Here is a 23,400-nt window from a genome sequence, read left to right on the forward strand (position 1 = left end):
AAAACCTTGCATGATTTGAGGAATTTGGAGCGAAAATGTTTCGCTTCCAACGAGGCATTTCCCTTCGATGACAGCATACTGAAAAAACAAAACACGTTCGTCCTTGTTGTCCTATCAGACAACGCAGAGCATGAACTGGTCGCTTACGGGGTGGGCGTAAGATGGAACCATCAACTTCTTCTACACAAAATCTGCGTGTCACCAGTTCATCGGCGGAGAGGCCTGGGCAGTCGGGTCATGCACGAAATAATTGAGCGTGCCCGTCGTTGGTCCTGTAGGGGCATTGACCTCTGGGTGGACGAGAACAACCATGCAGCCAGGTCCCTCTACTCGAAGCATAACTTTGTCTGGCAAGAGACGGTAGCCAACTATTATGGTCAAGGTCGAACTGGTATGAAAATGTCTCTTGCTCTGCAGACTTGACGCACGTGCTTCAGTCGTGCTGATGGCACATTCTCTTGTGAGGCTATCCCTTGCAGCCACGGAGGGCTTTGGATTCAACCAGCCTCTCAAAGGCAATAAGTGCTTGCAGCTGCGCTCGACCGTCGCGTCCACGCGACTGAACGTTTTCTTTGTTCACAGACATACGACATATAGTTATCGGCTGCAACACATGAATGCCTTTCGCTGAAGCGAGGAAGCCTTTGCTGGCGGTTGCCTTTGCTTCGTTGGCTGCGCTTGCCAGGGCTGTACCTGATCTATATTTCCCCATCAATTCTCAGGTACCGCCGGTCGCCTACGTCTCGCAGCAATACGCATTCACGTTCTCTGCGACGACTTTTGTCTCGAACAAAAGCCAGCTCTCCTATATCATAGCTGATGGTCCTGACTGGCTCCAACTCGATACTTCAAGCCGCTCCTTCACAGGAACGCCGGCCCAGAGCGATGTGGGAGCCAACATAGTTCAATTGAATGCCTCAGATTCGACCGGGGAATATTCAGACAGCATTACCTTGATCGTACTTGAGTCTACACAGCTGGGTACAGGGACGCCAGTCCTTCCTCAACTGCAACAAGCCGGACTTTCCTCTTCAGCGCCCGATTCCCTGTTGTTACGTCCTCTGCAGCCTTTCGAAGTCATTTTTGATCTGGGCACGTTTACCGGCATTGGATCAAAGACAACATACTATGCAATTTCAGACGATCGCTCCCCTCTGCCTCCCTGGGTACAATTTGAACAACTCTCGTTCTCTGGCACGGGTCCACCACTAGTCTCCCTGACTGCTCCTCCCCAGACATACGGATTCTTTCTGATTGCGTCAGACGTGGTCGGGTTCGAAGAAGCTACAGTCCATTTCGACATTGTGGTTGGCTACAATGTCTTCGCCTTCGAAAATGTCTCTCAAACGGTTGGCATTTCCAGTGGATTACCATTTCAGACACCGCCACTGCGCTCTCAATTGACGTTGAACGGCAACGTCTGCGCGGATGGGCAGATTGCGAGCATCGTTACCGACGGGCCGGAGTGGGTTGAATTAGACAGAAGCCGGATCTCGTTAAGTGGCACACCACAGACTGCAATAAACACCATTGTCACGATTAGTGTTACAGATGTCTACAACGATGTCGCCAACACTACGGTGCTCTTGCAGGCTAACAGTGTGCCTGCTGTTTCACTGGGCACGATTGGTGATGTCAATGTCACACTGGGTGAGAACTTCTCCTACACTCTAAACAATCCGGCATTCGCAGACTCTGGATCAATCTCTGCAGACTTGGGAAGTGCGAATGGGTGGCTCCATTTCGATAGCTCGAGTGGGACGTTATCAGGACAGCCACCAATGAGTTTGCCCGAAGACATTATACCTGTCACAATAGCATTCGCAAACGCTACCGCGAAGCTGACGGCAACGGTGGTCCTCTATCTCATGCCGGATAAGCCCCCTAACGGCATGGCTACTGCTAGCAATATGCAGACACGAGCCCTGCCGCAGGCAAGCGAGACAAGCAACCCACAGAACAGCTCACCCAGCTCGGGAAATACTTCCAAATGGTCGTCCACCCGGATGATACTGGCAATAGTGCTTTCAGTGCTGGCAGTATTGATCATAATCTGTCTCATATTGCTTTGGACGTTACGCAAACGGCGCAAGAGGTCGACAAATGCCGAATTCGCCAACTTGGAGTCCGTGCAGCCGACCACAACGGACGGTAGCCCAGGTGTGTCGCCAAGTCGGGCGCGTCCCCTGACGGCTCCTAGCAGACCATTGACTAGGCCTCCCAGGATCGATTTATCGTGGCCGAACGACTCGATTGCTCAGTCCAGATACAAATTATCAGGAATAGCCGTTTCGGAAGATGATCGTACGTCAAAAATGTCTCTTGGGGAGGGATCAGCATCGCGGCAGTCTTATATCAATAGGAAGGCTCAGACTCGACATAGTGGCACACTCAATCAACGCTCAGCTGAAAACGAAAACCGCGCGCAAGAACAGGCTCGTGTGTCACGCATCGGGCAATCTGGAACAGTCTTTAGCACGACGAACAGAGCGTCTGCAGTCCTTGACGACTCGTCAACGCCACAAGCTGCTGTAGGTCTCCCAGATCGAAGAAGTGGTGCAGGACATGGATCTGGTATTTTGCTTCGTTCTGATTCCGAGGCTGCTGGGAGATCGTGGCGGGATACATGGACTTCCAAACCTGTCAGGGATAGTAAAAGATCCACTGTCATGCTCGAATCATTTCCCAATCCTCCAATAAGCCCAGGGTCTAAACGAGACAGGGCTGTCCTGAGGGCCAGATCTACCACTCCTTCGATGCGTGATAGTGTCGGATCTTTGTCGTTTGAGGCGCGGCGCCAGAAATGGCACACTGAACGTGCTCGAGCTCGGTTAGAAGGGTCAGCACGGTTCTCCAACGCAGGTACTTCACGCATGATGCCCTCACCACGCGATCACTGGACAGGAAGGTCGAGAGGAGATGTTCATTCCACGGCTTTGTCCACAATCCCGGATGCTGGAAGGCTCAAGTATGGACCTGCATCTCGACAGCATACGTGGTCAGACTGGTCGGGGGTTGGACCAGCAGCACATGGTTCGTTGAAGGCCGGAAGCCCACTGGACTCGGCCCTGGAGAGTTTTCCGAATACGAGGACAAATATAAGCCTTGCGAGCAGCGGACAGTTTGAATCCGTCACATCCTCGGACTCTTGGGAGGACGAAGGTGTAATTGTCAAAGAAACGGCAGATGGAGCAAGGCAGTGGGAGGCAGATGAGAATTCGAGAAACTCACCACGCTTACCTTTCGAATCAGAAAGTAAGGAGAATGAGAACTCTGTTGGCTATGCCAGGCATGCACGAGTCTCGGATGCTAGGAAACGGCATACTAGTGTCGGCGAAGGAGGGCTCACCAGGTCCAAGGCGAGTCATCATGGGAGTTTTCGTTTCATATGACATGACAGCTGGGATCATAGATAGCAGAAGAACAAAAGCATTCGCACAGTCAGTAAGGTTCGAGATAGCTGGTGATGTACCGCGGTAGTGACGTTGGAGGGCTGGCCCTTTGGCTTTTGCTTGGCGCGGTGGGCTGTTAGTAAGGTGCAGTCCTCGTTTTACAACCGAGTTCGTCATTTATCGCACGGGGGCTTCCTAGCAACAATCCTGCATCTTCGCACCTTCGAACGACCTTGTTCAATCCGACATCTCTAATCCCTGCACGCGACACCTTTTGTATTGACCAGCAAACCCACCTCCATTCTACGTCCTCTGCACCTATTGTCAGTCGGTGTATGCAACATTTCAGCATATTCGTACGGCCCTAAATCCCACGCCCTCCATCCTGTCCCTGCACGATTTGTTACCCACCTCCGACGGAGGCTTATGACATCGTGTGCAAAGTGTACATGAACACCAGCAAAATTCATCCGCGTCACAACTTCAAGAACTGCAAGCATGGGTCAGACTCTGTCCGAACCCGTGGTCGAAAAGGTGCGCTCAATCCATGACTCTTGAACTAGGTCCCTGCCACTGTCCATCAGCAAGTGAAGCAGAGATCTGTCCTGCCTGCACTTCTATGGCATCTCCGGATTCAAAGCTGACCTGAGATACCAATAGATCTCCGATAGCGGGGCCGATGATTGTGTGATATATGGCCTTTCAGCTATGCAAGGGTGGCGTATAAGTATGGAAGACGCGCATGCCGCAATACTTGATCTACAAACTGAAGTCGATGGCAAAACACACAAACCCAATGGACCAGACCAGCGATTATCATACTTTGGTGTCTATGATGGACATGGAGGTGAAAAAGTCGCGCAGTTCGCAGGGGAAAACGTGCACAAGATTGTGACAAAACAAGACGCCTTCTCTAAAGGTGATATCGAACAAGCTTTGAAAGATGGATTCCTCGCCACAGATCGTGCGATTCTGAACGGTATGCCTGTTCTTATAACAAAGTCATGCCATATCGCTGAACCACAACAGATTCACGGTACGAAGACGAAGTATCTGGATGTACCGCATCTGTTGGCATAATTTCAAGGGATAAGATCTGGGTGGTAAGAGTACCTTTGTGACCTCTTCGAGATATATACTCACCAGCTTAGGGCAACGCCGGAGACTCTCGAAGCGTACTTGGTGTCAAGGGCAGAGCGAAGCCTCTATCATTTGACCATAAACCACAGAACGAAGGTAGGACGGTCGCTACTGTTTCAGCAGGGTATAGGCTAACGCAAATACAGGTGAGAAGGCACGTATAAGTGCTGCTGGTGGTTTCGTCGACTTCGGACGAGTCAATGGCAACCTGGCTTTGTCACGTGCCATTGGCGATTTCGAATTCAAGAAGAGCGCCGACCTCTCGCCCGAGCAACAGATCGTGACGGCCTTTCCCGATGTGATCACACATGAGGTCTCGAGTGATGACGAGTTCTTGGTCATCGCTTGTGACGGTATGACTATAAAATCGAATGCCTTTTCTCAGAACAGAGACTGACGTCAGCTAGGTATCTGGGACTGCCAGTCTTCGCAAGCGGTCGTCGAGTTCGTCCGTAGGGGTATAGCCGCGAAACAAGAACTCCATCTCATCTGCGAGAACATGATGGACAACTGCCTTGCATCCAACAGCGAAACGGGTGGCGTTGGCTGTGACAATATGACGATGATAATCATTGGTCTGTTGAACGGTAAATCCAAAGAGGAATGGTACGACATGATTGCCAAACGTGTCGCAGACGGAGATGGGCCATGTGCGCCACCAGAGTACGGCAAGTCCAATCCTTTATCCTTGGGACAAATATCTGATCTAACTATATAGCAGCTGAATTCCGCGGTCCTGGTGTTCGGCATCAGTTCGACCACGATAGTCCCGATGAGTATGAACTGGATATGGAGCATCGATCAAGAGGGTTTGGCGGCCGTGGTGGCAGGATTATCCTGCTTGGTGATGGGACTGAGGTTCTAACAGATTCAGATGACACTGAAATGTTCGATCAAAGCGAAGAAGAAAAGGATTCGGCGAATCAAGTCAAGAAATCAACTCCGGCGACCTCGGACGACGGTTCGGCACGCAACGAGCGGGAAGGCACGCCGGCACCGCAATCAGCCAGCGATAAGTCAAAAGGCGCTTCACAAGGATCGGAAATGGAGATCAAGGGAGTGGTGGACGAACCTGCTGGTAAATCTACTTAGCCCGTTTTGTATTCATGGGTGGGTTGGGCAGGCAGATCCAGATCATCACGACTCGAGATACCCCTTTGACCTCAATACGTCGATGAAGGCTATCTTTACATGCATGACTGTCCAGAGCCCCAACATGAAACGGATCAGTGGTTGGAGTTTCTCTCTCTTGTTTCCGTATCGTCAAGTTTACAGCAGAGGACAGAATAGGCTCTGTTGGACTTGATCCACGCATGGCGTTGTTGAGGAAGGGGATTAGGTCGTTCCCGGTGTTGATTCGACTTCGCTGCTTGCTTTACCTTTCCTCTTTGTCGAGCTGGACAAGCATCTTGCATATCATTTGACTCGAGCCTGTGAGGCAATGCATAGACCTTGTTTACGGACTGCCAAGTTTGCTCGACGGACGTTGTTCCACACGGCATGACGTCGAGCCGCAGCTCCGCCACAGGAAAAGTGGCTTTCGAAGGGAGATCGAATGGGTATGATTGAACATTGTAAACGGAGGGTGACGGCATCAGAAGCTGGCAGCATGATTCCCATGATCCCAGTGTTGACACGTTAACAGGCTGGTAAACCCAGAGATTCCCTGCTGACGATGCCGGCGTTCCACAATATAACCATGAACGAACGGCCTTTAATTTAGGGCCTCGCTTGCCCGTCTTCTGGAAATTGTCTTTATTGAGCTTGGCAGAACCGCTCTTACTCCCAGATCATCCTCCTAACTGCTCTCACTCTTGCTCGTCTTTAGTCAACATTCCCTAATCCTCGTAATATTGTCGAAAGACATAGACCGCCGTTGGCCATGTCCTCCCCATCCTCTACGACCTCAGGGAAGCGGAAGCGGACCACTGCTTCGGACCGACTCAAGCCCACCACGGCCGACCTCCAGCAGCCTTCCTCTCGCGATGCTTCCGGTGAGGAGCTGGCAGATTCTCCCTCGCATAACCTGCGGAACCGCAAACATGCCTCTAGCATTTCCATGGATACCAGCGTGCCACCTAGTAAGAGAGCACGTACTCGGTCTGGCGCGAAGTCGGTCGAACCGAACGGCGAAGATGAGGACCTTGGAGATTCGAGTGCAGATGAGGAAAACGAAGAATCTGAGAAGACGGGCAAGAAGACACAGCAGGTTCCCAGCTCCGTCACCAAGGCCTTCGTCGCTGGGGAAGAAGGAGCTATGTCAGCTCCACCAAAGGCAGGCTCGAGAGATCCTGTAGGAGGTTACAAGACGAATCCTCCACCAGTGGGCAGACCTGTCAGGGTGTATGCCGATGGAGTCTTTGACCTGTTCCACCTTGGGTAGGATTCCACCGCATCATGGTTTCGATGTAGACATGCTAATTCCTTGCAGACACATGCGGCAATTGGAGCAGGCCAAGACGGCTTTCCCAGACACATACCTTATCGTTGGAGTTACTGGAGACGCAGAGACTCACAAACGCAAAGGCTTGACCGTCCTTACTGGTGCAGAAAGAGCAGAGACCGTCCGCCATTGCAGATGGGTAGACGAGGTCATTCCAAATTGCCCTTGGATCGTGACCCCAGAGTTTCTGGCCAAGCACGAGATCGACTACGTCGCTCACGACGACGAGCCCTATGGTGCAGATGAAGGCGATGATATCTATGCACCTATCAAGAAAGAGGGAAAGTTTCTCGTGACGCAGCGCACCGAGGGAGTTTCCACCACGGGCATCATCACCAAGATCGTTCGCGACTACGAGAAATACATCGCCAGACAGTTCAAGAGAGGAACCAGTCGTCAAGAGCTGAATGTCAGCTGGCTCAAGAAGAACGAACTTGACTTGAAGCGACACGTCCAAGAACTGAGAGATAACATCAAAGCCAACTGGATGACCGCCGGTGGTGAAATCAGTCGTGACCTTCGGCAACTCTGGCAGAATGCCAGTTCAAGACCTGCCAGCCCAGCTCCTTACAACAGGCAACCCAGTGATGGTCTTAAGAGTCCCACGACGGCTCGTGCTGTTGAGCACTTGAAGCATTTGGAGGTTCCTGGTTCTGCTGAAAGAAGGAGCGACTCACCTGGTAGATTCAGTCGAAGCGAGGACTTTGCGGCAGGGTATAGCTTGGGTCTGATTGGCGGTGTCAAGTCTTGGGTGAGTTCCACGATCAACGCTGACACTGTGAGTTGACTAACGACGGTCCCAGATGATGCGAGGAAAACGTTCCCTTCGCGACTCTCAACCTCCAAGCCCCTCCGGAAGTGAGGATGATGAGGCTAGAAGCCCTGTCAGCAAGGATGGTGATGTAGGCCTCGGATTGGATACACCCCATTTCGGTCGTGGCAGGAAAGGCCCGGACGTGTCAAATGAAGAAGAGGACGAGGAAGACGAGTCCATGGAGGTCAGTCACTGATCTGCCTGGTTCATCTGTAGACAGTACAGGGGCATTCCACAGTCGCTCGCTCGTTGGATTCATTTCGTTCACCCGTAGTGTTTGAGAGGCAGCCGGTCATGCAGCAGGCGGGTTACAAAAGCACATAAGTACGAGACGGCCCTTTTCCATCATTAGTATTTCGATTGAACATCCGAGTCTTACATCAAATGGTCACAGCATGCGCTGTAGGCTGCGGATAGCGTTTGCCCACATGAAACTCGCGAAAGCACAAGCTCCTTTCTTTTGTGAGAAGATAGCATCAAATCGCAGAAATCGACGTTGATATTTCATTTCCGTGTCTATGAGCCTGGATTAGGCACACAGGCAACACCCGTCGTCACCATGCAAGTTTTCTGCAAGGCAAGACTTTCGTGGCCATATTGTTCCCGCTGCTCGTGTAGCATCCAGTCCAGATCCATATTTCGGTAAGTGAGCATGCATGGATATCAATCTGCCATCGCACCGCTCCCTCCACCACTCAGATTCTAGGTTTGCCGGGCCTGCTGGATTTCCTCCCTACTCCGTTTTTCGGGCGCTTATGATCGAGGCTTTTCCTTCTTCTCCTTCCACAGAGCGCTCAAACCGACACCAGAGACCTTGACCACCTTGAATCGCACACCGGGAATATCACCCTTGGCTTTACCCTTTCGACCGAAACCAGCGAGCAGGACCTCGTCGTTCTCATCCACAAAGTTCAAGCAACCGTCGTTGGGAACTGTGACTCGTTAACACCCTGAAATATTCGTCCTTATATATGGTCTTACCGAAAGCAGTAACCTTCTTTCCGTTCTTGATCAATTGAACTCTGACACATTTTCGGATAGCGGAGTTGGGCTGTTTGGCTTCGACACCAACTTTTTCAAGCACGATGCCCTTGGCGTGCGAAGAGCCACCGAAGGGGGAGGACTTGTAGGCGGTTCCGAGGAGTCGCTTCTTGTAGTGCAAATCGGCCCATCGGCCTTCCTTGCGGGCGGCGACGAGTTTGCGGGCGGCGTTGAGACCACGGGGCTTTCCTCTGTTTGTCATTTCTATTACGCAGCGAGTTAGAATGGGATTTTCGACGATGATTATATTGAGATCGAGAAATCGCAGGAACAAGAGATAGATGATCGAGCGGTTACGGGACTTGTGTTGATGCTGGGATAGACGCAGGGTATACGTACTGGCGACTGTGACAAGCAGATGTTGTGTGAAAAAAAGCTGGCGGCACTGAAGCTCGTTGTCGACGATGCGGTCTCGAATTTGATGTTCGCTCTGGGATTTCAGTGGGCAATGCCAAGATTCTGCTAAGGCGGTGAAGCGTGGCAGAATTCTGTTACGGCGGAGCATACGGCACGATTCGGTGACATGGATTGACATTACCTCGTTTACGGTACTGGAAGCATATTGCTGAATTTCGGATATCCCTCAATGATATAATCTGAGGGACCGGCGAGAGCATTGCTCTCCGCCTTACAACCATGGCGTCTTCAGCGCCTTCAACAAGGAAGCCTCCACATCTCGAGATTCCGCCATCTCCATTGGAGCGACCAAAGGCGAATCTCACGAGAACAAATACCCATCGACTCCCTCCTCCAGCGTTGTTTCAGGGTCCTCCATCCAAGAATGCCTCGCATGTATCGCTTGCCTTGCCCGGAGGCGACCGTCCAGCAGGCGCCGAGACAGAGCATTCTCTTCGCCCGCCGCGACCATCACGAGTACCCGCCGCTGCGTCCTTCTCAGGCCCATCCCTCCGCCAGCCCACCACGGAAGCTGACGACCGCCGGGCAGAGAACCTATGGGTTGAGATGCAAAAGACGCTGGCCGACGTTGAAGTCTCCGCCATGAACACGTCGCATGTCTTCGGGGCCTCGCACGCCAAAGCGCTGGAAGACTTACGAACGGCGCAACTCTCTCTAGCCCAGACGTGGGCGAAGAGTGAGGCGGACGAACTACACGAGCATGAACACGATATCACGGCTGATAGCGCGACTATCGGTGGCAAGATCGAGGCGGGTGCAAGTCCTGTAAAAGGCAAGAACAGTGACGGGAAACCCAGCGCTTTCACTAACAATAAAAACCTGGAAGAAGAGACTGAGCGAGATATCCAGCTCGCGAGGAAGAGACGGGAGGCCAACGATCGGTACTTTGAACAGGTCAATCGTGGCGTGCTTGATGTGGTCAGCAAGCTTGATGAGGTGGCTGGTGCTATGCGCCGGGTCGAAAGAGAATCGAGAGAGATCTGGGATGAGTCTACGGAAGATGATCTCAGTGCTAGTGAGACTGGTTCTGCCACAGATCATACAGGGATGACGGATAGTCCTATTCGAGCTGCAAAACCAAGATGAGATGGACTATTGTCCAAGTCTTCAATCGTCAGGAAGTTCCAATGGTTTCGGAACCAGCAGACACCGCGCCTTGTTTGTGGCCTCCTCGCGTCAAAGTCAAGCAAAGGCCTTCACGAACGAGCTTGGAGACAGCATCGCTCCTATGCTTGTTGGAGGGAACCTCGGATGCCTACCTAACTGCGCAAGTCTTGCTCATTGACTGAGATAGTTGACGACTCCACCGTCGTTCACACCCTTAACTTGATCATGCCTTGACTCTGGTCGAATGCGCCGAGGTTCGGTCATTTATAAGGGGGCCACAAGCATAGACTCACCCAAGTCATGTTGGATGCAGGTTCGATAGCTCAACGCTTCTCTCCAGAGCATTATGTCGGACATTTCCAACACCACCATCATTGTTGGAGCCGGTATAGTGGGCTCAGCTCTGGCCAACTATTTATCCGCGAGCTTCAAGGAGCGACATATCATCCTGGTAGATCGCAGGGCCGATAACAGCTGTCCGGGGCTTGTATGTGGCAGCGGCAGTCTGGATGACTCACGCTGCTGGCACTGCTAGTTTCGTTGCCCAGGTCGTGAATGGGTTGGAAACTGATCAAGAGACAAGAGATTCTTTGGATCCCGAGCGTTTTCACGGTCACAATATCTCGACTTTGGAGAAGATGGTGTTGAGTGGATACAATGAGATATACAAAGTGACGAAGCCATGAACAAGAGGACCTGACATGAATCACCAGGCAAACAATCAATTCGGGGGCATGGAAAACGTCTTTGTATCTCTCCATGAAGAGTTACCACTGTTCAAGCATGACCGATGGGTCGATTGGGAACTACAAGTATGTCGATAGCGAGCGGCACTTAGGACACTATTCTGCCCGCAGTAAGTACACTGACTTTGGCACAACTGGCCAGGAGGAGTCGGCATTTCAGATCGTTGAAGTGCACATGCGCACTTCAACCATATCCTACTGCATTTGTAGAGAAGAGAATGCCGGAATAATGTCTTACCATTGCAATATAATCTGTGTTTCGACTACGTTATCATCATCGATCTCTGCCTCTTTTCACGCAAGTGCAGAGCGTAGGTCTATGCCCGTGTAAGCGATTCTGCATCGCTCAGTCCTTCCGCACTGAGTTCAACGGCAGTCCGAGTTCAATAGCTTGCTCTACAGACACCCTCACTTGTCCTCCTCGGTGCCCTTGTCGAAGCGACTTCGACTTCCTCTTTTAGAATCGTGCTTCTGGTTTTGATTTCGATTCCCGGGATCAATGTCGGCAAACCGGATGGATGTGCTTCGTTTTCTTTCTTGTTTCTGGTCGGGCGAAGGCGTGGATTCCGAAGCTTGGGGCGTACTGTTGCGCCTCTGACTCGTATCATCACCGTCATTGCTTCCGGTGGGAGCATCCTTGGCCTTATCCCGGGCATTAGAGCCAGACGAACTAGGTCGACTTCCATCGGAGATAGCCTGCGAAGAACCAGAATTGCCTCTCCGGCGAACTTTGTAGTTGTTTGTCAGAAAAGTCGTATTTGTATTCGGCAGAGAAGAAAGGAAGTCTTGGGGGGTCTCATCGTCTATTTCAGCCCAGATCCCTTCCGTATCCGTCCCGACAGACCGTGCTGGATTTTGAGGCTTTCCTGCAACCAAGAGAGGCGTCTCCTCGTCCACAGACTGTTTGTCGAGAGATCCAGAGCTTGTTCTTCTGCCGGTGGAAAGGTACTGACTGCGGTCATCGGATGGAGACTGTACCAAACCCATTCCTGGCGTAAGAGGAGTCCGTGGAGGGGCCACAGGGTGGACGGCTTCCGATGGCGTTGTATCATCCAATCTCCAAGACAAGGCTAGCACTCCCAGAAGTAATATGACAGTGCCCAAGGCTACCAGTCCAGCGTGTAGAGCACTGAGCCTCGATCCTTGCTGAAAGTATATCAGACCATCCAAGATGGCAATAATGTTGTAAATACAGAACACAAAGGGGTATAATACGCTCGTACTGCAAAGTCGTAGACCGAGATGTAAGTAGTATAGTTGCGTCAAGGCGAAGAAGAGTAGTGCCACGAGGATAAGCCATGACTGAAAGCGATTGAATTGATTTTTGTGGTCGACAATGGTCCGAACAAGCAGCTCTACAGCTGATTTCGCGACGAGAAGAGAATGAGCGGACAAGATGCCAGATATAAGGGCATACGAAAGTCCTCGAACCAGACGTAGGCGATGAAGTCTCACCTTCATAGCTTGCGGTAGTTGAGCGGTAAACGAACGGCTGAGCGTAAGTGAATGTCTTGAGCTCGAGGAGGTCGATCGAGGCCTCTCGTGCTTGGCCAGACTCTGCGTGATATGCTTGTGGGATGACCACATTTTGAGGACATGTGCGAAAAGTATAGTGGCGATCACCACGACCATGGTCCCAACCATCCATATTATGAAGTCTCTCTGACCAAGGAGTTCCAGTAATTGTCGCAAGTTATGCGCCGGCTCGCCGATGGCGCCGAATGTCGCGATCAAAGCGGCACCACCACACGTCAGAATCGTCCCGACAAGGGAGTAATGCGTGAAGGGCTCGCCGAGCAAAAGAGTGGCAAATGCCGTGTTGAAGACCAAGCCGGAAGCCTGCAAAGTCGACAAGACTGGCAATGGTAACGTTGTGATTTGGATGGTACTGCCGATCAAGTTGGCCATCACAAACATGAACATTCCCAGCTGCCATTTTCGTCTCTTATATGGTGGTGTTCTGGCTTCCCCATCTCCTTTGGCATCCTCGATCAGATGCGACTTCCGTTGTAGGGTGAGTCCCAGACTCTGAATGGAGGTGGATAAAAGGCCGACGATGATTCCGATCTAATGCGAGTCAGCCTTTGGATTTTTCGGGTCATAACGAGTTCTCTCACGGCAATGCTGCCCTCGGGCGAGATGTCACCTAGTTGGCCCATAATCGTGGATGACTGAGGCGGAGGTCTCAAGATCCATGCGTGAGTTCAGCTCCGTCGAGCCATACATTTTGATTGACCAAGCATGAATGAGAGTTGATTGAGTCGTAGGGCTGTTTTCCAAGGAGTGATGAGGGATGTAGTCGGAAGAGTGGTGCCTCGAAGAAGGGTGTTTGAATGTGAGACGCGGGTGGGTTGTCAAAGTGTTTGGCGGTGACTTCATCCGCATCGCTAGTTTAGCTTTAGGTTGTCGCTTCTTTCCCCATGAACGCACTGCTGCTCAGCATTGACCTTGCATGCGCTTTCCGTACGTCTACCTTTCAGCAACTAAGACTCGCTTGTCAACATCGTGTGTCGACACACTCCCACCGGTCGACGAATCTGAAAGCTTAGCACCACCTACGAAGCTCGAAAGAGGTCCTGCTGCGCAGGTTATCACCCTCGACCTTGAAGCTCGTTTTCAAGAGCTACATTCCCACGCATCCTATACCCTAGTAGCACAGGTTCATACCCACCGCCAATATGTCGTCGTCTCACGCTCTCTCGGACGACCAGGTTCGTCGCTTCTTGACTCATCTTCCATTCGACAGTCTGACTGACATGGGTCACAGGTCGCTTCCGAGCTGAAGAAAATGACTGCGTTCATACGGCAGGAAGCCCTCGAGAAAGCCCGCGAGATCCAGCTAAAAGCAGACGAAGAATTTGCCATCGAAAAGTCCAGACTTGTTCGCGAGGAAATTGCGGCAATCGACAAGGAATACGAGAAGAAGTTCAAGCAGGCATCCATGTCGCAGCAGATTACCCGTTCAACTATGGCCAATAAGACCCGGATAAAAGTCCTCAGTGCTCGACAAGAGCTGCTAGATAAGCTGTTCGAAGATGCACGGGGCAAGCTGGCCGAAGCTGCCAACAAGGACTACGAGGAGATGTTAAAAGGTCTGATACTAGAAGGTCTATACATGCTCAATGAGAGTAAGTTGGTCATCCGGTGTAAGCAGGCAGAGAAGGACAAGGTGGAAGGTGCTGCAAAGAAGGCTGCTGCCGAATACAAGGAAAAGGTGGGCACTGATGTCGAGCCTGTGATTGACGAGAAGAACTGGCTGCCAGAAGAATCGTATGTCGACACCACAAACAATTTCGTGAGGTGAAATGCTAATATATCTACAGGGCCGGCGGTGTCTATGTCGTTGGTGGTGGCGGCAAGATTGAATTGAACAACACGCTCGAAGAGAGGCTGCGCATGTGTGAAACCGACGCTCTTCCAAGCATTCGAGCTACACTGTTCGGCGAGAACCAAAATAGACGGTTCCATGATTGAGCGGGCTGTGAATCAAGCAGGCGTTGTTCTGTGTGCGATTGTGAGGTACTGGTCGGCTTGTTGTACTATGCTTGAGGAACAGCAGTGCTTCGATAGAATATGGCGCTCAGAAATCAGCCATTAATCAGGGATGGGTTGCTATTCATCAGAGTACGCGATACTGTTCGCTTACGCAGATGCATGTATATACATAACTTCTGATCATTTCAAACCGGCATCTCAGAGTATAACAGTATCACAGGAGCGACATGTCCCTTCATCCACCAACGCCATGCTAATAACACACTGTTGCAACACCACGAAACCCCAAAATTCATCAACCACTACAGTTCACTCGCTTAGTCCCAACTGACGCCGTATCATCACTTCCGTCTCTGAAGGTTCTGAAGATCCAGAAAGAATGACGTTTCCGCCAGGTTCTGACACGCCTTGAGATGCGTGTCGCTGGTTGTCTGCATCAGCTTCAGCATTCCTCTGCTCTTTTCTCGCCAGAAACTGCTTCATCACATTCTTGCCCTTCTCCTCACTGTTGAACTCTCTGGACTCGCGTATCAACCCGGTCCGCGCATCAAAGATGTTTTTCCTTGGTCGGACCTCTGTTCGCACACTGTACAACAAGCGCCAATAGAGTGTTTGTAGCGCGGCTTTCGCCTCGGTTCTGCTCAAGTGCGAGGTACCCGTGTTGATGATCGAGGTGAAGGTCAGACGAACGCTCTCAGCCAGTTTGTCAACCGACTTATTGAACGCGACTTCTTCAGCGCGAGAGTCAAAATCCGCGGGTCGACCGCCGTCCGCGATAGCAGTGTCGAGGATGTATGCTTGCGCTCGCAGGGCAGTATAATCGACTTTCCTGGGGTCTCGGTGCCGCTTGGGCATGAAAGGTTCTGATGTGGAGATGCGCTCCGTCAATCTATCGAGATTGTCCCGAGGAGAGAGGTTCTGTGTAGGTTCCGACTCCTCAGTGCCCATGAAGAATATCCGTGCAAGGGTTGTGCGTACGCGTGAGGCGGTGGTCGATGTCGGCAGGAGGTGAGAGAGCAGGTATGCTTGTAGGGTCGGCTCTTTCAGATGCTGTCCCACGTCGGCGATCATCCTTTCAAAAACATGCTCCCGCAGATCATGGTCCGGCAGGCTGAGGAGGTGTTCCAGGCTTTGTTCGACTTTGCAAGTGACTTGACCGTCGCTCATGAGTTCACTGTCGATAGCTAATCGACAGAGCATTGAGGTTAATTTGCTCAACCCGATGAAGTCCATGTCCTGTGCGATGGACTGAAAGAGGTCCAGAGCCGCCAGCAGATACTTTGGATCACGCCGTGCAGGTTCGCTTACAAGGCGATACTTTGGCTGGATTGGCACTGCATCCTGGAAGTTGGCAACGTCTGCTCCCAGGGTCTGAAAAACAGTCTGCACATCCTGGGCTGTGACATTGTTTCTGGTCCATGATGGACTTGCATTCTGTAGACACTCGATGTATGCAGGCCGCGAGCCATCATCCTGTTCAAGAACGACGCTGTCAAAAGTCCACCGTAGCGCCTCGTCCGATATTCGTCCTCGAGAGGCAAGCTCCGACATATAACCAGACTTAAACGCCCTCGATCGCGCATCATCGTCCCCTGGACGCCAGGTGCTGTCTGGTATAGCTCTCTTCGGGTAGTCGTACAGCATAGGAGGCTTCTCGTGCCAGTCATTTACACCATCAGCCCCGAAGAACAGAAAGACTCGGTCTGATGCCAAAGCTTCCGTACGCTCAACGGCGTCCATAAGCCTTGAGACCCCGCCATCGCCATCTTCAGCATCGACAACGGCCGCGAGCAACTTCCTGTCCAAGCTGTGGTTCCCTCGAGGTGAAGGGGCCCGAGACGCCTCATAGTCGGCTCGTGACTGCTGGACTTTCTGCTCTACTGCAGCGTCGTCGTCATGATCGCCAATGATGCCGGACAGGTCGAAATTGGTTGCTTTTTGTTTTGCATGGAGCGCGCGCAACTTGTCTTTGCCCACCAACGGGTCTGATCGGCCCCGAGTAAATGCACTCAATGTTTTAACACGTTGCGCCTCAAGCTCGTTCTCGTCCACCTCGGGAGAGGAAGACAGTGATGTGGTATTGCCATCCTTCTTCTTCCCAAAGAGCTGTCCTAGCGACTCTAGCGAGTCAACGGATGCAGTGTCATCGTCTGAGTCGCGGATTTCCACCACCTGACCAGCCTTTAACACGGCTTGGGTTGAGGTAGGTAGGTCTGCGAAAGAAAAGGGTTTGGCTGGTGCTGGCGATACTGGGTTTGTCTTTCTGTCCGTTCCAAAAAGAGAAGCGCGTTTGTAGGTCGACGGCGGCTCTATAGGCTCCTGAGGCCGAGGGCTGCGGAAAGGTATTGAGCGGACGCTGGAGCCCCGTGCAGACAACGGTGAGAGCGAGGGCGCATTTGGTGTGCGTGTCTTTGCTTCTGTTGTCCTTCTCACGGCTTTGGGCGTCGAGGTCCCTGCAGCACCTTTCCTTGGGCTCTTGCTCTGCGCCGCGTTCTTCGTCTGCTCTGCTTCGTCGATAGACGGCGAAGGCCGCTTCGCTGGAACGTTAGGTTTGATGTAGGGTTTGAAGTAATCCGATATGGCCTTTCCTTTCTGGAGTGGAGGATTTGTCATGGCTGCAGCAGTTTTTCGTAGGGACAGCCATGGGCATTAAATGGAGTGCGTCCGCATTTATTGGCATCTCATGTTCGCTGCATGGTTGATGCTGTCAGGGCAAATCGCGTGCAAGGCGGATTTGGCGTCACAGCGCGTTTCATCACGCCAAGTTTTTAACGATGCTTTGTCAGGTTTGCCGCTTGAGGGAGGCCGGGGTGCCTGGAAGTGATGTGCAACGGCCCGAGGCCGCCCCAGAAGCGCCACAACGTTAGGCATTCTCGGCACATCACGGTAGGCAGTATGAGGTTAGGCAGCGTCGTTCAAATGCATGGCGATTCTTGATACAGTACATGTGCATTATTCACTCTCTGGAAGCCTCTTACCCTAACACCTAGTCAACGTCGTCCATGATGCTTGTCCTGAGCATGAAAGATGCAAGATCTTTCACAGTGTCCGGCTCGTCACCAGCAGTCCAAGCACACCTCCAACACCCGCCAGTACCGCTCTCACAGAGTTCATCCACTGCCACTGTTTCAAAAGCTGATCCATCTCCTCAGTCCGAACTTTCTCCTTGACTTTCTTGTCGTCCGCAATCGCAAGCAATCTGTCGATATTGCCCACCATAGCCGCTCTTGTCCAGGCGAGAGTTCCAATAGTAGAGACCGCAGCAATCGCATAGCCCACCCGCTTCTCTGGGTCAAGATAACCAGCTACCCCGGTGGCCACTGTGGACAGCAGAGCAAGCGGGACGACGGTCTTTGCGCCACTGTAATACAGGTCCTTGAATGCTGCGCTGCTGGTTTCGACGGGAAGACCAAACAGGAGTGGAACTGTCAATTGCGAGCTGCCGAAGTAGATGCCGGAGAGCCAGAGGGACGATGTGAGGCCAACAAGCGATGTAGCTTTCAAGACGTCGATGCGATCCATTTTTGGCGATTTGTGCTGTGAGGTGATGGATGGAATGGGCTTAGTATTAGAGATTGTGTTGCTTTCGTATTATGCTGTGAGGTGGTTGACGAAATGGACTTTAGTAAGGTAGGTATGTAGAGGTTGTGTTGCCTTCGTGTTATGCTGCTCGCTTGGTCTGATTTGATTTGCGAATGGTGAGCCGAAACTAACAGTACGATTGGACCGGTAGATATAAGTGCCTTATGAAGTAATGGTGAAGTGATACAGACGCGTGGGAAGTGCCGTCTGTGCCGCCGGTGGTGAAGTTGTTACCACGCCGCCTGCACGTTTCACTTTCCATGCCGCTGCGGAGGGTTTCATTCATTGGGCAACGGACGTAAAATGCATGTGAAATTTTACTGTACCTACCGCCTGTACGAGTTGATCGGGGTATCTACGAGTAACAAAAGTCCACACCTCTTGCACTCGGGGCAACCCCCAGGCACACGGAATACGTTATCCTGACAGTGTACTGTATGCCCTGACATAATGGGTGACTAATTGGATGGACGATACGTGCGCATACCTAACCTGAAGATCCAGACATGCTGACTTCGACTTTGCATACGACCTTTCTCTGCAGCATCTCTTCTCCTTTGCCGGAGCGATCAAAGGACCTTAGACCGTTCGGCGCCTAATCGTCCCGAGTCCCTGCAAGACCACGCCTGAATCTAGTGCTTCCAATTTTGTACGAATTCAAAACGAACTGAGCTTTCAGTCCCGGAGGTCCAGCACAGTAGATACAGAATCGATGTGAAGGTTTTTCTACCATTCTGAAAGAGCCAGTGAAGGCTTTTCGCGATGAGACAGTATCTTAACGAAGAGTAAGATCCTGCGGAACGAATGGAATATCTGCTCTTAGCTTCAGAGCTATGCGAACAACTGCATTCATGTGAGATCGGTGCCAGCACATTCATCTGGACGGGCCCGAAAATCACAGGCACCTGAGACGACCCTCGCGATGCCGAAGACAGGGATGGCATTGGCAAATACTGCCTGACATGAAGCTGGGAATACTTTGCGTAGGAGGTCAAAAACGAGGAAATTTTTTGATTGCGGAGAATAAGAACTAGTACCCGAAAATACTCGCCCTTGCTGATTAGTGCCTGTGGGGAACTAGTCTGTCAACGGCCGGCAAGGCTACGATTCCATCAGGGGCCCTCCTTCTGCGGACTTCATCCGGTCCGATTCGTGAATGAACCAACATCTATCAACATGTTCCTGTGAAGCATTTCGCAACACATGCTTGGACCAGCGACGTATCCGTCCAAGTACTTCCACTCAAAGTTGGTGTCTCTGTCAACTCGTAACTTGAATCGAACCCACCGGCAGCCCAAGTCGTGTATCCCAGGAAAACATCCGTGTTATTAGCAAGAAAGTTCAGCTCCTTGCAAAGATATGTAGCACAATTGGCATTATTGAGGCCACCAGATTCCGTGATCATCGCAAATCGGCCATTAGATCGGAGATAATTTGCCAGATTCTGGAGACCACCCCGGCCATAAGAGCTGTCAATGCTACTCGTGACACAGTCACTGCTCGAGCCAGCATTGTTGGAATCGAGGTATTCATGGACTTCAAACACCAGCTTCGACGTTCCACCCGCAGGGTCCGTGATGCCCATCAACGCCGGCCCCGAACCGTCGCCACTCGCATCGAGGTATGTGATGGAATGAGTCCAACCTTTGCCGGGCATAATGATCAACTGAGATGTTGCGCCTGCTGAACGGATGGCATTCACTACCGTCTGCAAAGTCGCCGCCCAGGTATCGATGTCCATGACACCCCCGTTTGCGGAATTACATGATTCGTCGTGCGGTTCATTCATGAGACCAAACGCGACCCGGCTCTCAGAAGCATAGTTGGTGGCAATCTGACTCCAAAGACTGGCGAATTGGGCTGCAGTCGGACCGTCCTGGCCGATAATATATCCATTGAATCGAGCATAGTTGTGGATATCAATAATGCAGAGCGAGGCTCCTGCGTCAAGACACCCTTGCACCAAGTCGTCGTAGGTTGCAAAGTTGTTCGAGTCGAGTTTGTTGGTCCCCAACGAGCTACCGTCAAATTGGTTGATGAGGTACTGCCACGACACTGGAAGCCTGAAGGCATTGAGCTTGTCGTCGTCGACGAAGTGTTTGATCTGTGCGACGAAGTCGGTGGGATCAGCATCTGGCTGTGCCGTGTGAATGCCACAAGTGTCATAGCTGCCGAATTCGAAGCCCGCGATGTTGACTCCACCATATTGGAGACGATCGCCAGTCGAGGAGGCGCTTGCAGAGGCAGTGGTCGTCGAGGATGATGAGCTGGATTTGAGGGTGGAGGTTGTGGAGGATGTAGACACTTTTGAGGTCGTGGGGGTGGTTGAGCTGGAGGTTGTGGTGCTGGAAGTTGTCGACTTGGTGGTTGTACGGGAGCTTGTCGAAGTTGCCGATGAGGTGTTGGACGTTGTCGACTTGGTGGACGTGGTGCTGGAGGCCGTCAACTTGGTTGTTGTTGTCGTACTGGAGGTCGTCGATTTAGTGGTTGTGGTGCTGGAGGTTGTCTTGCTTGCAGAAAGCGCGCTTGCTGAAGGTTGTCAGAACGGAGGGGCATCTGAACAACTCTCATGTCCTAACTTACCACTTGACGGTGAGATACACTGGTAGTAGTAATCATTCCCGTATACACAAGGCCAGTCATTGTTGCAACAGGTTGGACCGGTCCAGCCTATCCCACCACATTGACCCCAGTTCGTTGCACAAGCTGTTGATGCAGTTGAAGTCCTCGAAGTGGAAGTAGTCGTTGTACTCGTCTTACTGGATGAGGTAGGGGAAGAAGTGTCCGTGGGTGGGAGACACTGATAATAGTAGTCGTTGCTATAATCGCAGCTCCAGTCGGATTGACAACAGGTTGCGCCGGTCCAGCCTATTCCTCCACACTGTCCATACGTAGCAGCGCAAGCAGAATTGCCAACATACGTGAGACACTGATAGTAGTTGCCGTTCACATACTGACAGCTAGATCCAGTGGCACAGCATGTCGCTCCAGTCCAGCCGATCCCTCCACATTGCCCGTACAGGGCTGAGCAGCCAGCTGTCGCCCCATATGAAGCGAAGAGACAGGTTGCTGCGAAAGCATTCGCGAGCAGCACGGGCTTTGTCATCTGAAAGGCTGTTCCTCACGTCGCCTCGATCAGGTGTGTTCGGCAGACTGGTCGTTATCCGGTCTCCAGTCTTAGCACGAAAACCGCGGTGCGTCCAGCGCCCATAATGGCAATACATCATGCTTTTATAATGGTATCTTTCGAACCCCCCTTTCATGTTCACGCAACGGTCTCGACTTCCCAACCTCTCAGCAGTTGCCATGCCGAGATGTCATTGTGCGGCGCGTGCTGTCAGATCACTGTCAGGGGTTCGGACCGACCAGTAAATGCCCGCAGGGCAAATCAATTAGGACATGAGGAAACACTTAGCATATGCCAAGTTGGCGCGATACGAGAACAATTTCTCGTGTGGTCTGGTGATTGGGGTATCCAAGCATGCACGGACTTCTTTAGATCTGGCGATCGCGCCACAGGAAAGTGAAGGCTCAATCACCCTCAGGGGCAATGCAATTTTCAAGTCGACAATATGCATGTTGGTGATGCCGCATAGCGCGTTTTCGCAGGCCAGCGCCGAAGAGTCGGCCAGATTTTTGAGTTGCGACCATGATCGAGTGGTCGTTGGAGGTCTCAAAGTCAGGGTTGTTCGAGAGAGCCACAGTAGCACCACGGTACTTGTTCAGCACCACAACAGTCAGCATATCTGTCCTGCGCAGATACCTGTGAGATCGCATCCCCACAGGGTAAATGTAGCTAGGAACGGCGCCGGCTGAGGTCCCGCCATCATGGCAACGTTGACCTCGAAGTGACCCCAAGTACGGCCAGCGCGGACAGCTCAGCTCAGTGCTGCCTCTAGTATATTCGCATGCGCGTGACACTGTGCGTGAAGCCATTACAGATACTTAGCCGAGCTGAACCGGGAGGAGAAATCCGCAGCCTTCTTGAGCATTTCTCTGCGTTTGGTGGAGTTGACGGTCGCGCCGCCTGCGATATCTTTCTCGCGATCGAACGCCCGGGCGCTGGGGTCATCCTCTTCGATGGGCCTGCTCGAGGCATGGTGCGAGGCGTAAAGCGATGTGCCTCGTTGCTTTTCATTATATTCTTTGAGTCTTCGTGCGGTCTCCTCATCGTGAGCGTTGTGCTCCGTTTTGGACCCAGTGGTTGTAACAGTGGAGTCTTTGATACCCATGACTTCTCTTTTCAGGCGAGCTTGCTTTTGCTCGGGCGTTTCGTGCCATGACTGGTCACCGCCGCTGGGTGGTTTCGGGGGCGCCTTTGACCCTCGACCTGTGTTGAATCCGCGGTTCTTGAGTTTTGTTGGGTCGACGCGTGAAGACCAGTCACCGCTGGTGGGAGCTAGAGTCATCCATTCGTCGCGCTGGGCTGGGGCAGGAGCGCGAGTAGATACTTCAGGCGCTTGTGGACCGTTTAATGTGGGCTTGATCGCGTCGGCTGCCGAGGGAAGGGAGGGACCGAAGTAGTCGTCGTCCTGGTCGCTGCTTTCACTTGTGTTTTCGTCCCGGTCAGCCTGCGGAGGGCTTGATGGGCGTTGATCAAGTGGTGCTGGTGGGAGGGATGGACCTATTACACGGGCACGTTTAGTCGAGGGTGGTGCTTGTGCTTGTGTATCTGTTCTTGAGGGAAGAGGGCCAGTGGAGGAATCTGAGGAGTTGTTTTCTTCGTCGTCATCTTCGGCGCTGCGTCTGCGCTTTTGCAGTTCGGGCGGTAGTTCAGGACCGACAGAGGACATTTTGGAAGACTGATCGGGATCGAACTGGAGTATAGACCTCGGTGACCAGGGTTGGACTTCTCAACGTTTCTGTCGAAGTGCACTTTCGAACAAGAGTGCTCAGTCTAGTTGCGATCACCTATTGTGCCTAATGACCCGCAGTTTTTCCAGGTGGTGTGGGGGGAAAGTTTCCAGTACGCCTAGTGTGCCTGGACCGCGGGGAACAAAAAGTGCCGATGTGGTGTCATGTTCATTGTTCAAGGAGGTTTGCGTCTTGAACCTGCTTTATCTGTGCATTCCCTAACACCAGGTCTTCTCCTTCCTCTTCTTGCCAATCCATGTTGGTCTGCACCTTTCACTGGCGGGAGGAAATGCTATCTGTAGAAAACGCGAAGCAGATGTTTGGAGACAAAGCCTGGTCTATGCATGTTTCATGCTTTCGCCCGTCTCC

The 23,400-nt window shown here is 52.1% G+C and overlaps 11 protein-coding genes across 11 annotated transcripts; 5 read left to right on the forward strand and 6 right to left on the reverse strand.

Annotated features, from left to right (window-relative positions):
- The first annotated feature begins 303 nt into the window (after positions 1-303).
- On the forward strand, positions 304-2,341 carry EDD37DRAFT_470891 (uncharacterized protein). The gene is made up of 3 exons (XM_062813112.1): positions 304-391; positions 480-2,160; positions 2,225-2,341. The coding sequence occupies exons 2-3, from the start codon at positions 618-620 to the stop codon at positions 2,284-2,286; spliced, it is 1,605 nt and encodes a 534-aa protein (XP_062668269.1). The 5' UTR covers positions 304-391; positions 480-617; the 3' UTR covers positions 2,287-2,341.
- A 1,549-nt stretch (positions 2,342-3,890) lies between these two features.
- Positions 3,891-5,624, forward strand: EDD37DRAFT_610806 (protein phosphatase; the record flags this gene model as incomplete). The annotated part of the gene is made up of 7 exons (XM_062815241.1): positions 3,891-3,926; positions 4,053-4,371; positions 4,422-4,495; positions 4,544-4,628; positions 4,679-4,885; positions 4,940-5,182; positions 5,251-5,624. 7 exons carry the CDS (start codon positions 3,891-3,893, stop codon positions 5,622-5,624), a joined length of 1,338 nt encoding a protein of 445 aa, XP_062668270.1.
- Positions 5,625-6,126: 502 nt separating this feature from the next.
- Positions 6,127-8,215, forward strand: EDD37DRAFT_470896 (choline-phosphate cytidylyltransferase). The gene is made up of 3 exons (XM_062813113.1): positions 6,127-6,911; positions 6,964-7,726; positions 7,779-8,215. The coding sequence occupies exons 1-3, from the start codon at positions 6,415-6,417 to the stop codon at positions 7,983-7,985; spliced, it is 1,467 nt and encodes a 488-aa protein (XP_062668271.1). The 5' UTR covers positions 6,127-6,414; the 3' UTR covers positions 7,986-8,215.
- Positions 8,216-8,255: 40 nt separating this feature from the next.
- On the reverse strand, positions 8,256-9,260 carry EDD37DRAFT_471061 (40S ribosomal protein S23). The gene is made up of 3 exons (XM_062813115.1): positions 9,170-9,260; positions 8,771-9,034; positions 8,256-8,721 (listed from the first exon to the last, which is right to left on the reverse strand). Exons 2-3 carry the CDS (start codon positions 9,030-9,032, stop codon positions 8,543-8,545), a joined length of 441 nt encoding a protein of 146 aa, XP_062668272.1. The 5' UTR covers positions 9,033-9,034; positions 9,170-9,260; the 3' UTR covers positions 8,256-8,542.
- Positions 9,261-9,466: 206 nt separating this feature from the next.
- On the forward strand, positions 9,467-10,333 carry EDD37DRAFT_651665 (uncharacterized protein; the record flags this gene model as incomplete). Its single annotated transcript, XM_062818374.1, has 1 exon — positions 9,467-10,333. One exon carries the CDS (start codon positions 9,467-9,469, stop codon positions 10,331-10,333), a length of 867 nt encoding a protein of 288 aa, XP_062668273.1.
- A 985-nt stretch (positions 10,334-11,318) lies between these two features.
- On the reverse strand, positions 11,319-13,438 carry EDD37DRAFT_634895 (uncharacterized protein). Its single transcript, XM_062816878.1, has 2 exons — positions 13,218-13,438; positions 11,319-13,167 (listed from the first exon to the last, which is right to left on the reverse strand). The coding sequence occupies exons 1-2, from the start codon at positions 13,257-13,259 to the stop codon at positions 11,509-11,511; spliced, it is 1,701 nt and encodes a 566-aa protein (XP_062668274.1). The 5' UTR covers positions 13,260-13,438; the 3' UTR covers positions 11,319-11,508.
- Positions 13,439-13,778: 340 nt separating this feature from the next.
- EDD37DRAFT_610811 (ATP synthase subunit) lies at positions 13,779-14,574 on the forward strand (the record flags this gene model as incomplete). The annotated part of the gene is made up of 3 exons (XM_062815242.1): positions 13,779-13,811; positions 13,868-14,370; positions 14,424-14,574. The coding sequence occupies 3 exons, from the start codon at positions 13,779-13,781 to the stop codon at positions 14,572-14,574; spliced, it is 687 nt and encodes a 228-aa protein (XP_062668275.1).
- Positions 14,575-14,654: 80 nt separating this feature from the next.
- EDD37DRAFT_471542 (uncharacterized protein) lies at positions 14,655-17,382 on the reverse strand. Its single transcript, XM_062813116.1, has one exon. It carries the CDS (start codon positions 17,206-17,208, stop codon positions 14,905-14,907), a length of 2,304 nt encoding a protein of 767 aa, XP_062668276.1. The 5' UTR covers positions 17,209-17,382; the 3' UTR covers positions 14,655-14,904.
- Positions 17,383-17,499: 117 nt separating this feature from the next.
- On the reverse strand, positions 17,500-18,530 carry EDD37DRAFT_634898 (uncharacterized protein). Its single transcript, XM_062816879.1, has one exon. It carries the CDS (start codon positions 18,115-18,117, stop codon positions 17,635-17,637), a length of 483 nt encoding a protein of 160 aa, XP_062668277.1. The 5' UTR covers positions 18,118-18,530; the 3' UTR covers positions 17,500-17,634.
- Positions 18,531-19,348: 818 nt separating this feature from the next.
- On the reverse strand, positions 19,349-21,283 carry EDD37DRAFT_566859 (endoglucanase; the record flags this gene model as incomplete). Its single annotated transcript, XM_062814116.1, has 2 exons — positions 19,349-20,507; positions 21,099-21,283. The coding sequence occupies 2 exons, from the start codon at positions 21,281-21,283 to the stop codon at positions 19,349-19,351; spliced, it is 1,344 nt and encodes a 447-aa protein (XP_062668278.1).
- Positions 21,284-22,052: 769 nt separating this feature from the next.
- EDD37DRAFT_471576 (uncharacterized protein) lies at positions 22,053-23,068 on the reverse strand. Its single transcript, XM_062813117.1, has one exon. It carries the CDS (start codon positions 22,968-22,970, stop codon positions 22,113-22,115), a length of 858 nt encoding a protein of 285 aa, XP_062668279.1. The 5' UTR covers positions 22,971-23,068; the 3' UTR covers positions 22,053-22,112.
- Positions 23,069-23,400: the final 332 nt, after the last annotated feature.

The sequence above is a fragment of the Exophiala viscosa genome (assembly GCF_022695815.1).
Source record: "Exophiala viscosa unplaced genomic scaffold EDD37scaffold_8, whole genome shotgun sequence".
NCBI classification, from domain to species: domain Eukaryota; kingdom Fungi; phylum Ascomycota; class Eurotiomycetes; order Chaetothyriales; family Herpotrichiellaceae; genus Exophiala; species Exophiala viscosa.